Raw genomic sequence first — 12,451 nt, forward strand, 5'->3', positions numbered from 1 at the left:
TTTGGTTTTTTTAGTAATGAAATCAAAGCCTTTAATTTGTATAATCCTGTGGTTGGTGTTCGTTCTCACCGAGTGATCGTTCTCACCGGATCCTAAATCTATATATATATATATATATATATATATATATATATATATATATATATATATATATATATATATATATATATATATATATATATATATGATGCGGGATCCGTGAGGACGGCTAAATATTTGAGGATTGAGGACGGGATGAAATAACACACTTTATTCAATACAATACCACTCGCAAAAAATCAAACAACAAAACAAAAAAACGCGCAAAAAATCAAACACAAAAATTAGACGATTCATTTTTCATATTCTACTTCAACTTTCTCTCTCTAAAAACTGAAAAAAAAATCGAAGAAAATACTGATAAATTGTTGAATCAATCAAGATTACGAAGGAATACGAATCATTGCTGCATATCATCGCATTTTTCTTTGAATTCAGGTACAATTTTTGATCTAAATTTTTCCGATTTCCCATTTTAGGTATATTTTGCAGAAATAATTGATCAATTGGTTAAAGTAATCAATATATTTGCTCTGAATCTTTGGTCGGATGTTTTTAGAACATAGACATGCATATAATTTGGGTAAAATACGAAAATGTTCATTCTAGGGTTTCAGAAAATGTTGTGCAATTGTTTTAACATTATCATGCAAAATTTTTCGCATGAACTAATTGATAAAATCGATTATTTTTCATCTACTTTCATATTATTGATCGTGTTTGTGTGTCTTACTGCTTCGCTAAAATTCTCAAATTCATTTAATTTGCGTTTGTATGTAACATCACATATAATAGATGAAGAACACGAGAAAAACGTATTATATTATAATCTGATATTGTATAATGTATTGTAAATCTTGTGATATTGTATTGTAAATGATGTGAGATTTTATTAGTTATACTGTGTAATACTATAACTAGTTGTGATATTGTATTGTAAATGTTGTGATATTGCAACTAGCTGTGATATTGTATTGCAGTCTGATATTGTATAATGTACTGGATGAAATATAAAACTAGTTGTGAAATTGTAATGGATATGTTGTGATATTGTATTCGATATATTGTGATATTGTATTTGTAGACATGCAAAAAAATTCATGTTGTATTGAATTTTTTGTGTTATGCAAAAAATGTTTTGTACTGACGTAAATTGTCTCAGTTTTTTGAAGAAATACAGTCATGAACACGCTGGCACTCACAGAAACTCCAACAGAAAAACCTTGCAAAAAGAGAAAAGCTATGAACGATACTAAGTCCCAAAAAAACTCCACAAAAAAAAACAAACCAACAAAGGGAGCTCCAAATGTGGTGACAGGAGATGCCTCTGATCATAACAAAATGATTGTGCAAAAAGAAAATGAGGATGGTTTAGAAATTATGGACGTGATTGAGCAAAATAGAAAAGGAACTGGTCGACATGAAAGTGAGCACAAATTTGTAACAAAATGTAGGCCAAACAAGCTGTTTGAGCTTATTTGTGAGCTTAATGATGAGCAAAAGAAGGCAGTGGAAGAAATTGGTTTTGGAGGCTTGTTGCATTTAAAACTTATTAAGGAGATTCCTAGAGGGATTGTGGAATTGCTTATAAAAGCTTTCAAGCCTACCAGCTACATGTTTAGGGCGAAAAAAATCGAGTTTTTGTTAAGCAAAGCTGATGTGCATGATGTATTCCTGCTTCCTAGGGTTGGTGCTAGGGTGCAGAAAACTATGACTGGTCATTGCAAAGTGACTGATGACGAAATTGAAAGTTGAATGGCGAAGAAAATTTGGATTAGAGAGTAAGGCAGACCCTATTAAGTTGAACATTGTGCATGATAGATTAATAAGCTGCAATGAGTCGGGTGATGATTTCAAGAAGCTGTTTGTTTTATATAGCATGTCTATTTTCTTGGCACCTACAACAAATTACACACTGGATTTCAAACTGCTTAGGGCTGTTGAAGATGTGCCAAACATAAAAAATAGTGACTGGAGTTTGTATGTTTTTGAGCAGTTGGTAGAGGCTGTTGGTAATTTTAAGGAGGGGACCAAAAAGACAAGTACTATTACTGGATGCATACTTGTATTAATGATATGCTATTTCCATAGGGTGAATTTTAAAGGGGATGTGTTAGCCCATAGCCTACCACTTATTCGACACTGGGATCATAAGGAGTTGACAAAAAGAGCTAAAAGTGAGTTGGCGACAGTGCATTGGGGAATGCTTTGTCCCTTCTCAAATTGTTTACCCTATCTGTGAGCAAACAGGTTATCAAGAAGATCAAACCTCAAACTCAACCTCGATCAAACTGAAATACCAAAGGGATACATGTTGATCAAATTGCCTCCTGGGATACAAAGTGACGAAGAAATAAGAGGAAGAGCATTAGATGTAAGACAAACTTTATAACTGTGTTACCTTTTGAGATAATTTTCTGATATTCTTAAACCTTATTAGTATTACTAGTATTACAATATTAATTGATAGATGTGACATTGATATTGTATTATGATTTTTAAAAATGCTAGGAAATTCATGAAATTTTTTTGAGAATGACGAGGGATTCAAAGATTGTTTTACAAAAGATACACGATAATATGAAAGAGTTCAACTCAAAGATAGCTGGACTGTTGGAAATGATACAAAATCGATGAACTGGGTAGTGATAAAACCGAAGCAGCTGAATGTCCTCCCAAGGAAGATACTGTAGAAGAGACTGGTGACAAAACTGTTGATGGCAATGATGATAAGGTAGAAGAAAATACAACTGAAAAAGATCAATTTGGCAGCCAAATTCATCAAACACTACCTTTTATGAAAGATCCATTCTACCATAGCTTTATCGACGGTTTGGTAATGAGGGCAAAAGAAATGTATGATTATTCACAAGGGATGCCATCATTCGACGTATGGACCGATATGTTGAAAGCTCGGTATAAAGAATTGGACAAGTCCTACGGTGGTTGTCGATAAAGACCTCCAAACGGATTCTCAAGTGATCATTGATGACATGATTTATGGGGATATGAAACAAAGTGCCTAATTTGGATGAGATATTAGCTGATGTGAATGAACAAACTCAAGAAATTAGTGAGGAAGTCGTGTATTCCGGAGAGAAGAGCTGCACAGGCAAGTGACAAAAATGAAAAAAGCAAAACAACAAATGTTCAAAAAGGAGGAACCACTGAGTCAAGGAGTTTACTTAGTGACTATTTGCTCCACTCAAATACTATACCAGAATGTGCATTGTTGGTATCTCAGAACTTAGGTTGTACCGAACAATGTGGACAACCAGATAAGCAAATGAGACTACTGTCAGAATTCTTGCTGGGAAATAGACAGTTGTTTGAATCAGTTTTGAAGAAACGGAAAGAGGTCATGGATTATTGTTTCATTCATGATCATACAATTGAGAAATCGTAAGTCCATTTTCAAACATTTTAAAATTTAAAAGGCTTACTGCTATATTAAGCATTTTAGTAAATTGATCTTTAATTTGGTTGATAATGTATGACAGAGAAACACTTGCAACATATGGGACTTACCATGTAATTTCAAGATCCGATATAGAATCATTATTGCCTGATGTGAAGATTGAGTCGTCTGTGATTGAATCGTGGTCAATTTTGATGAATGAGTTGTCAATAAAGGAAGAAGAAGCACCAGTACCAAGAAGGATTTTCTTTGGGCTTGCACATGCCGTAAGTTCTAATTCTTAAAAGGGTGATATTTTATTGAAAACTGTGTATTATTGGGTGAAAAATTTAATTCACAAATCGCAAAAGAAATTTAAACCATGACTGATGAAGATTGTTTCAAGAATATGTGATATTGTAATGCAATGTTTGTGATATTGTAATTTAAGTCAATTTTTTCTTCAGTGCAATATTTGTGATATTGTGATATTGTAATGCAATATTTGTGATATTGTAATGCAATATTTGTGATATTGTAATTTAAATCACAAACATTTAATTCAGGACTGCAAAAGAAATTTAAACCATAACTGATAAAAATTGTTTCAAGAATATGTGATATTGTAATTCAATATTTGTGATATTGTAATGCAATATTTGTGATATTGTAATTTAAGTCAATTTGTTCTTTAGTGAAATATTTGTGATATTGTGATATTGTAATGCAATATTTGTGATATTGTAATGCAATATTTGTGATATTGTAATTTAAAGCACAAACATTTAATTCAGGACTGCAAAAGAAATTTAAACCATAACTGATAAAAATTGTTTCAAGAATATGTGATATTGTAATTCAATATTTGTGATATTGTAATGCAATATTTGTGATATTGTAATTTAAGACAATTTTTTCTTCAATGAAATATTTGTGATATTGTGATATTGTAATGCAATATTTGTGATATTGTAATGCAATATTTGTGATATTGTAATTTAAATCCGTTAGTATGATATTGTATTGAAGAGTTTGTGTTATTGTACTGTATGACAGTTGTTATTGTAATATTGATTAATATTGAAAGGAACCTATTGTGTGATTGCAATGTTACAGACACCTCTAGAACAAATCTTAATGCTAAATGGAGAAGAATTTGAGAAGACAAAAGCACTTACTGAAGAAATAGCTGGAGCATGGGATATATGGCAAAATGTTTGCAGGCAGCCACTAAACTTAAATTCAGATCTGGTAAGACACTAGCATTGTCAAAATTGTTTGTGTTATGCCATTTATTTACTGATTAAACTGATAAGAATTTTTCATGCAAACTTTATTAGGTGTTCCTCCCTTTGCTGATAAGCGAACATTATTTCTGCATATGCATCAACTTTCAAAACGAGACAGTGGACTACTTAGACAATAGGCTCTATGACAACTTCGAAGATTCAGAGTTTTTTTACCTTGCTTTGAGTTGGTCAAGTCTTAAACTCAAACTTTACTGCAAAACTACAATTGATGTGTTTTATTAAATTGGAGGAATTTTCTTTACATTAATGAGATTCTTAATTGTTATCAAAACTGTATAGGCAAAGACATTTGGAAGTTACATGTGCAGCAAAGGTTTAAAGCAAGGAGAAAAAGTGCAAATGTTTCCCTTAGTTAATAAGAAATTCAAGTGGCAATCAAAGGATTTTAACTTAGACTGTGGGGTATTTATGATGCTGCACATGATGTTTTACAATGGGGAAATATTTGATTGTGAGTTGAATGATGTAATGAAGAGGAAATTATATCGAGCTGAGATAGCAGCAGCATTGGTTTTCAGTGATTATAACCATACGAGGTCGGAAACAATGGATACTGTAACAAACTTCAACACATTAAAGGAATCGTTGGAACCAATCCTGTTGGAAAAAAGGAGGCTGAAAAGAGAAGAGGAAGAAAAAGAAAAAGCAGACAGTCTGAAGAAAGTTTGTACACCAAAGTCAAAAATCAAAGGTTACTTACTTTTACTTAAGCGCTCATTTTTTTCTTAAACAACATAATTTTATTTGGTACTAAAACAGCATCACCCGAACTGTTCTTTAGGGTTGAAAATACCAGATGACAATGATTGCAATACTAGTGTCTTGGGTAGCCGTAGAAAAGGAAATTCAGATGGTCTTGGGTGCACATACAAATCGTGGCAAAGTGGTGATATCTTTGGTTGTATCCAAATTTATGAGGAACAATCAAGCACTTTTAGCAAGCTTGTTGAAAGTAAGAAAAGAAGTACTTGACTACTGCTTATTGGACGACCACACATTCTCTATAGAGTAAGATTGAAAACTATTATGATATCCTCAACTATTTTAACTGATGTCCATCATTTATTTAGTAGCATATGGAAAGAATATTTCAACTAATGCTCATCCACTACAATTGCTTGTAGTGAATGTGTTGCTGTCTACGGCGAAGAAGCAAAACTCCTCAGAGAAGATATACTATCAATACAACAGACCGTGAATGTCACGAGCAAAATGATTGAATGTTGGGCACACCTACTGAATGACATTGAGTACAAGGACCACAGCACAACAACTTTACTGTTTTTTGGACTTCGTCACATGGTATGCAATATTATTTACAAGTAGTTTAGATATTTGATTTTAAAATATTGTAAATTTAATATTATTACAATGAATATGTGTTGTTATTGATTAACAACTATTTTGCAAACAGGATGCTGTTCACGCATTATATCAACAAGGAGGTGATGAAAGTCAGGATGAAACTCATAAAATGAGGATTTTTGAAGCTTGGGATACTTTTATTACCGCAAACAACGGTACATGCAACTTGACAGCTGAGATTGTTTTCGTGCCAATGCTATTTGAAGACCATTACTTTTGTGTTTGTATAAACTTTAACAAAGAAAAGGTTGAAGTCCTAGACAATACATCCTATGATAAATGGGAAGATACAAGTGTTTACAAACCGCGATGTTGTGGTAAGTTGAATGCTTTAGTTGATAATGGAAATCTGAGAAATTGTTGGATAATATATGTGGGTTTAATCCGATGGTTGTCTTGAAATGTGTCAGTCCGCATGCATGAGTGACTATCTGAAGCAAAGAAAAGGCCGAAAGTCAAGAAATAATAGGATTTAACATTGTTAACGTAAGCTTCAAATGGCAAAAACCGGAACTAAAGAACAATGAATCCGGCACTTTTCTAATGCTGCACATGATAAGGTATGAGGGAGAAGTATTTGAAGCAGATCTTGATGGAAAGGTTGGCCGTAGATACTATTGGGCAGAAATGGCAGCAACATTACTCTTGGCTGACATAAATGGAATTAGGGATCAACTCATTCAAAGAGTAGCAGAGTTCACAGCAATAAAGGAAGAAGTCTGGCCTGAACTGAAACTGAAAAGAGATGCATCAATGAACAAAAAACCTGTAAAATGAGGCAAGGCTGAAGATGTGCAAAAGCCGGTGAATACTGAAATGCCTGTTCTTCGTAGTTCGCCTAAAAGGTAAATTAAAGAAAATTTAAAAATGGCTAATCGGATATAATAATGTCATTACTTTGTAAAGATATTCGTTCTTTTTTTTTGAATATGGAGATATTTTAATCAGTGCACATATTTGGGATTGCGGTGGTACTGTCAATGGGCAAAACACAAGTGGTGGTCGAGGGATCAAAACAGTTGCACAATATTCAAGAACAAGAGGTCGAGGTAGAGGTCGAGGACGAGGCACCAATGTAGGAAAATAGAAAGTGTGTAATCTGACTTAGGAATGAATGCATTGACAGATTGATTTGTAATAGGTAGACAAAAATGGTACAATCTAGATCGTTTGATAAGGTTTTGTAATGAAGATATATCAAATTAGTGTTAATGTGCTATTTTAAAAGGGTTCATGCAGCTATTTGTTGAGCAATCAAGTTATCTTACAGGTGTGATATTGGAATGAATGCATTGTGAGATTGTATTTTGTAATTCTTGGTATTTAAACTTTAAATCGAACAGTAGGTGAAATTGGTACTTTTACAGCATTCAAAATGACTGAGAAATAGTCACCCTTGACTGAGAAATCTCTTTTTAGAAACCGTGATATTATGTAGAAGAACAGCTGATATTGTATTGAATAAGTTGAAATTTTGTATAACATGATGCGTCTAATTATGTGGTATTGTATTGAATACCTTTTCTCAGAAACCTCCTTATTAGAAACCGTGATATTGTAATGAAAACAATGATATTGTATTGAATAAGTTGAAATATTGTATCACATGACACGTCTAATTATGTGGTATTGTATTGAATACGTTGTGATATTGTAAAGAATACTGTATGATATTAAGAAAAGTATGATATTGTATTCCCTAACTTGTGATATTGTATGGACGTAAAATGTCAGGATAATAATTATTCACACTTGTGATATTTATTTTAGACATGTATGATATTGTATTCGATATCATGTGATATTGTACAAATCTGAGGATAATAATTATTCCCCAAAAAGTAAAATTTTGAATTGAATATTGTGCGGTATTGTATTGAACAGACTGTGATATTGTAAAGAATAATGAAATTATTGTCAAACGTGTTGTGTTTATTTGATCCAAGTGTGATATTGTATTCGGTATATTGTGATATCACATTATACTCAAATGCAATATCATAGTTCTAACTATGAAATATCACAATATGTCCACCACATTCATTTTAATCAAGTTCGAACATGGACATTGAAACATCGGACTTCGATAATACATTTTGGAATCTTTATTTAAGAAATACCACACACCTGACAATGCAATATCACGACATGTACGGTAAAATATCAGATATCTGATAATACTGTTTCAAAGCACTATGGAAGAAAATAGCACCTGTTTTACTATGAAATATCAGATGTCTAACAATGAAATATCACACTTATATCACTAAGTAAATCCTAACGTATGGAGTGTAATTGCTATAATAGTAATGAAACTATGACATGTATATCCTATATATATTGAGCTTCTTCAACAAAAAATCCTCCAACTATATATATTGAGCTTCATCAACAAAGAATCCTCCAACCAAGAGACGACGACACAAAAATGTTTTGGATGGCCTTGATGAACATGAATCAAGATACAAGTCAATCATCATCCGAACTCCCCGAAAAATGCAAAATAGAACAAGTAGTTGTCAAAGAAATGAACAAGCACAGTTGATACGATTTTGGAAATAAGATCATAAACAGGACAGGGAGTAGTCGTCAGCGCTCAATATCAAAAGTATACAATTCCAAAAATAAAACTCATAAACAGAAATCGTATGGCATCTTACTGACAGAATTAATGTAAATAGAATATATTTATTTAGGTAGCATACCTGATTCTCGATGTCAGGAACAAAAGGATGAGGGCAGTTACGCTTATCATGGTTAGCCAATTGTTTGCAATTTTTGCAAAGCCTTTTTGGCTTCTCTGCTTTGGCAATGCATTGTTGCTTTGTCGATATCATTCTCTTCCCACTACCCTTGTTCTTTGCCTGACGAGGCGGTAGAATCCTCACCTCAGTTGAGGAACTACATCCAAGAAGCATTTCCAACTCCTGCTCTTTTGTCATTGATTGTGCTTGTGGATTGAGTTTGATCCGAAATTGCTTCAATGTGTCAGCAAGGTCAGTGATCTGATTGTTAGGCATAGTTCTCAGCAAACTGATAGTTGAGTAGAACTCTGACCATAATTTGCACATCTCCAGCTTCCTTACATCAGTGGCATCAAAGTCGTCAAGTAACTCACCATGTGAACCATATAGAGGGATTTTTTGTGCATTCTTTGTCCAGCGCATAAGTATGTACTTATCAGGCAAAGTCCTAACTTGTTTCCCAGAGAAAACCCAAATAATGTGTCTGCAAATAATACCCTTCCTATTAAACAACTTACAAGAACATTCTGCATCAGTGCTTGTGGAATTGAACACTACTTGATAACGCTTCTGCATTCTAGCGTCAGTAACAACAACGACCTCTCGTACCGTCACAACGGTGGTGTGAAGCCACCAACACTAAGAGAACACATGGAGGCAGCAGCCTCTTGTTGAAAATCTTTGAAAATAGCATGGGTATAAACCTTGGACGCATGAGCTTCCAAGTGGAGAGACGTAGCTAATTGGGGCAAAGTATAATCACTGTCTCGATCATGTTGCTTTTGAGTATGGCGTTGTTGATCCATGGCGCTTTGAAAACGCATCCAAAACTCAACAAGTGTACCATGTATATTTTCAAAACGCTTGAAAAAGCTATTCTGGCTCTCCGATCGTTGAGTTGTTCGGAGAAGACATCCCATAGGAATATCACGATAATAAGCCGGGATCCATCTCCTTCTTTTTTTGTACATGTATGACAACCATGAATTTGCTTGCAAGTTATGTTCAAGAAATTAAGTCAGACCACTTTTGTTCAAATTCTGCAGGTTCCAAGTCAGAGTCCCAAACAACAGAATTCAAACGACTCACAAAATCAGTCTCCTTGGATATTGTAATTCCAATCTTGTCAGGGACCTTTTGCATAATATGCCACATGCAATATCTATGCTTAGCCTTCTTGAAAACTTTGGGTACAGCCTTCTTTATTCCTGGGCATTGGTCAGTGATTATACATTGCGGCTCGCGCTGACCCATAGCGTCTAAGAACTTCTCAAAAACCCACTTAAATGAATCGTCATCCTCATGAAACAACAATGCAGCAGCAAAAGTCACAGACCTTTTGTGGTGGTCCACCCCAGTAAAAGGAGTGAAAATCATAGAATATTTATTTGTACCGTAAGTTGGATCAAAACTGACCAAATCACCAAAGGAAGAGTAATTTCGACGTGCCTGTGCATCACACCAAAACACACGAACCAAACATTTGAAAGAATCTACTTCATAAGCAAAGTAGAACCCTGGATTGGTTTGACGGAGGTTCTCGAAATTATCGATAAACAATTGAGCATCTTTATCTCCTATGAAACACTTGATATCCCTTCCAAAGTTCTTAAAATCAATCAATTGAGCACCAACATTCTCATAACCATCTGCATGTTCCTTAGAATATCTATATGCCGATGTAGGACCTAAATTAACTTTTGAATGATCAATAATTGCCTTCTTATGAAAAAGATGAAGGTGTCTCTTTTTTCTTTGAAATTCTTGATTTGTGAGCGAACAAAGTCGATGATTATGCCATTCACGAAACTGAGTTACAACATAAACATCCTTGATAAGGCGAAATTCAATCATAGCATCACAACCAATCCTAGTTAGTTTATTGTTCTTAATATCAAACGGCTTTATAAGTGGCTGCTCCACTACACTATCATGAACAATAGCTTTCCTTTTCTTACCATCTCTAAACCCTTCACGATTACAGACAACAAGTTTATAAAAGATGGCACCATCAGCATTTTTTTTTTTGAGAGGACTTCCTAGGTTCAAAACCACATGCTTCGCATAGACATTATAAAAACGATAGCGTCTTCTAATTTTGCAAAAAAAACTGACCAAGTTGAGGTTTATACTTGAATTGCAACATTTCTTGACCACAATTCAAGTACCACCAGTGTGGATTCCAAAAACAGTTGATGTTCATGAAAAGAAACAGGAGGTTGTTCAATGCGGGGAGTAGAAGTAATCTCAAAAAATGATTATCGATAGACGTAGGTGGGGGAGGACTTTCAATGCGTGGAATAGAAGTAATTTGAGACACACTAGTATCGTGAGAGATGAATCCAGGAAGAAGGTACACAACTATCAAAGATCCAAAAGAATGCAATATAAGAAGCAATTCAAAACATAACAGGTAATAAGCAAACAAAGTAGGGGGACTAAATTTCGTATTGTAATAGTTGTGATATTGTATTGAATCTGGTGTGATATTATATTGAACAACTGTTATTATTGTAATATTGTGAAAGCAGATTCAAGGTCTGCAAACGAAGATAGTTCGATAATGCATTACAACAGCCGAAAACAGATGTAAAGTAAACAATAAGTTACAATGACGGCAAAATCAAGAGAAAAGGGAAAAGATAGGTAGCAAAAACAATATCAAACTTGAAATTTCATTCAAGACACCAATAAAACCGTAAGAAAAGCAAAAATATAGACAAATTCAGAAGAACGAATTAACAACACTAGCAAATCCAAATATATGTAGGAAAAACAACAAGTAAAATAGAAATAAAGCTGCATATGAGGAAATTAAACATAAAATCGAACACAAAAGCGGAAGAAGAAGAAAAATTCAAATATCTCAGAACAAAAACAACAATTACATAAAAATAAAGCTGAAAATTGTAAATCTAAACATGAATTCATAATAAAAGTAGCGAATATGTTGAAAAAACAACAATAACAACAAAATAAAGTCGAAATTAACAAATTAAGGAAAATCGAAGCGAAAGATGTACCGACATAGCGAAGCAACGAATGTCGAAAGAAAGAAGAAATATTAATCAACGATAACAAAGAGAAAGAAAGAAGAAATAGTAATCAATGAATCGCGGAAGAAATAAGCGTGAAAAGAAGGAATCCATGGATGTCGAGGAAGATGAATTTAGAGAGAGAAAGAAATTGATGATTTAAATTAGGCAACTGGTAAAACTGACGAAAATTAGGGAAGCAGGGGGTATATATACAAAGAAACGAAATTACCAAACTACCCTTAATTCTATATGTTAAATATAAGACGTAGGATCTATTACTTTAGATGGCTTAGATTGATCCTCAATCCCTAAATATATGAGTTATACTCATATGATCCTAATTCTATATATATATATATATATATATATATATATATATATATATATATATATATATATATATATATATATATATATATATATATATATATATATATATATTCATCCACCCAACCCTTATCATTTCATTCATCATTTCCACCACACAAAATTGAGGGAAATCTTAGAGAGAAAGAAGAGAGAAAAAGAGAAGAAAAGGAGATCGCCTTTTTGTCCCTC

The 12,451-nt window shown here is 33.4% G+C and overlaps 2 protein-coding genes and 1 long non-coding RNA gene across 3 annotated transcripts; 1 reads left to right on the plus strand and 2 right to left on the minus strand.

Moving 5' to 3' along the window:
* The first annotated feature begins 5,650 nt into the window (after window positions 1-5,650).
* LOC141608980 (uncharacterized) lies at window positions 5,651-6,407 on the plus strand. The gene is made up of 3 exons (XR_012527106.1): window positions 5,651-5,754; window positions 5,871-6,048; window positions 6,161-6,407. It is a non-coding gene; the product is annotated as an uncharacterized LOC141608980 (long non-coding RNA).
* A 1,813-nt stretch (window positions 6,408-8,220) lies between these two features.
* Window positions 8,221-9,431, minus strand: LOC141607554 (protein FAR1-RELATED SEQUENCE 1-like). Its single transcript, XM_074426907.1, has 2 exons — window positions 8,817-9,431; window positions 8,221-8,238 (listed from the first exon to the last, which is right to left on the minus strand). Exons 1-2 carry the CDS (start codon window positions 9,429-9,431, stop codon window positions 8,221-8,223), a joined length of 633 nt encoding a protein of 210 aa, XP_074283008.1.
* A 429-nt stretch (window positions 9,432-9,860) lies between these two features.
* Window positions 9,861-11,001, minus strand: LOC141607555 (protein FAR1-RELATED SEQUENCE 5-like). Its single transcript, XM_074426908.1, has 2 exons — window positions 10,971-11,001; window positions 9,861-10,825 (listed from the first exon to the last, which is right to left on the minus strand). Exons 1-2 carry the CDS (start codon window positions 10,999-11,001, stop codon window positions 9,861-9,863), a joined length of 996 nt encoding a protein of 331 aa, XP_074283009.1.
* Window positions 11,002-12,451: the final 1,450 nt, after the last annotated feature.

This window comes from Silene latifolia, chromosome 10 (genome assembly GCF_048544455.1).
Source record: "Silene latifolia isolate original U9 population chromosome 10, ASM4854445v1, whole genome shotgun sequence".
Taxonomy (NCBI): Eukaryota; Viridiplantae; Streptophyta; class Magnoliopsida; order Caryophyllales; family Caryophyllaceae; genus Silene; species Silene latifolia.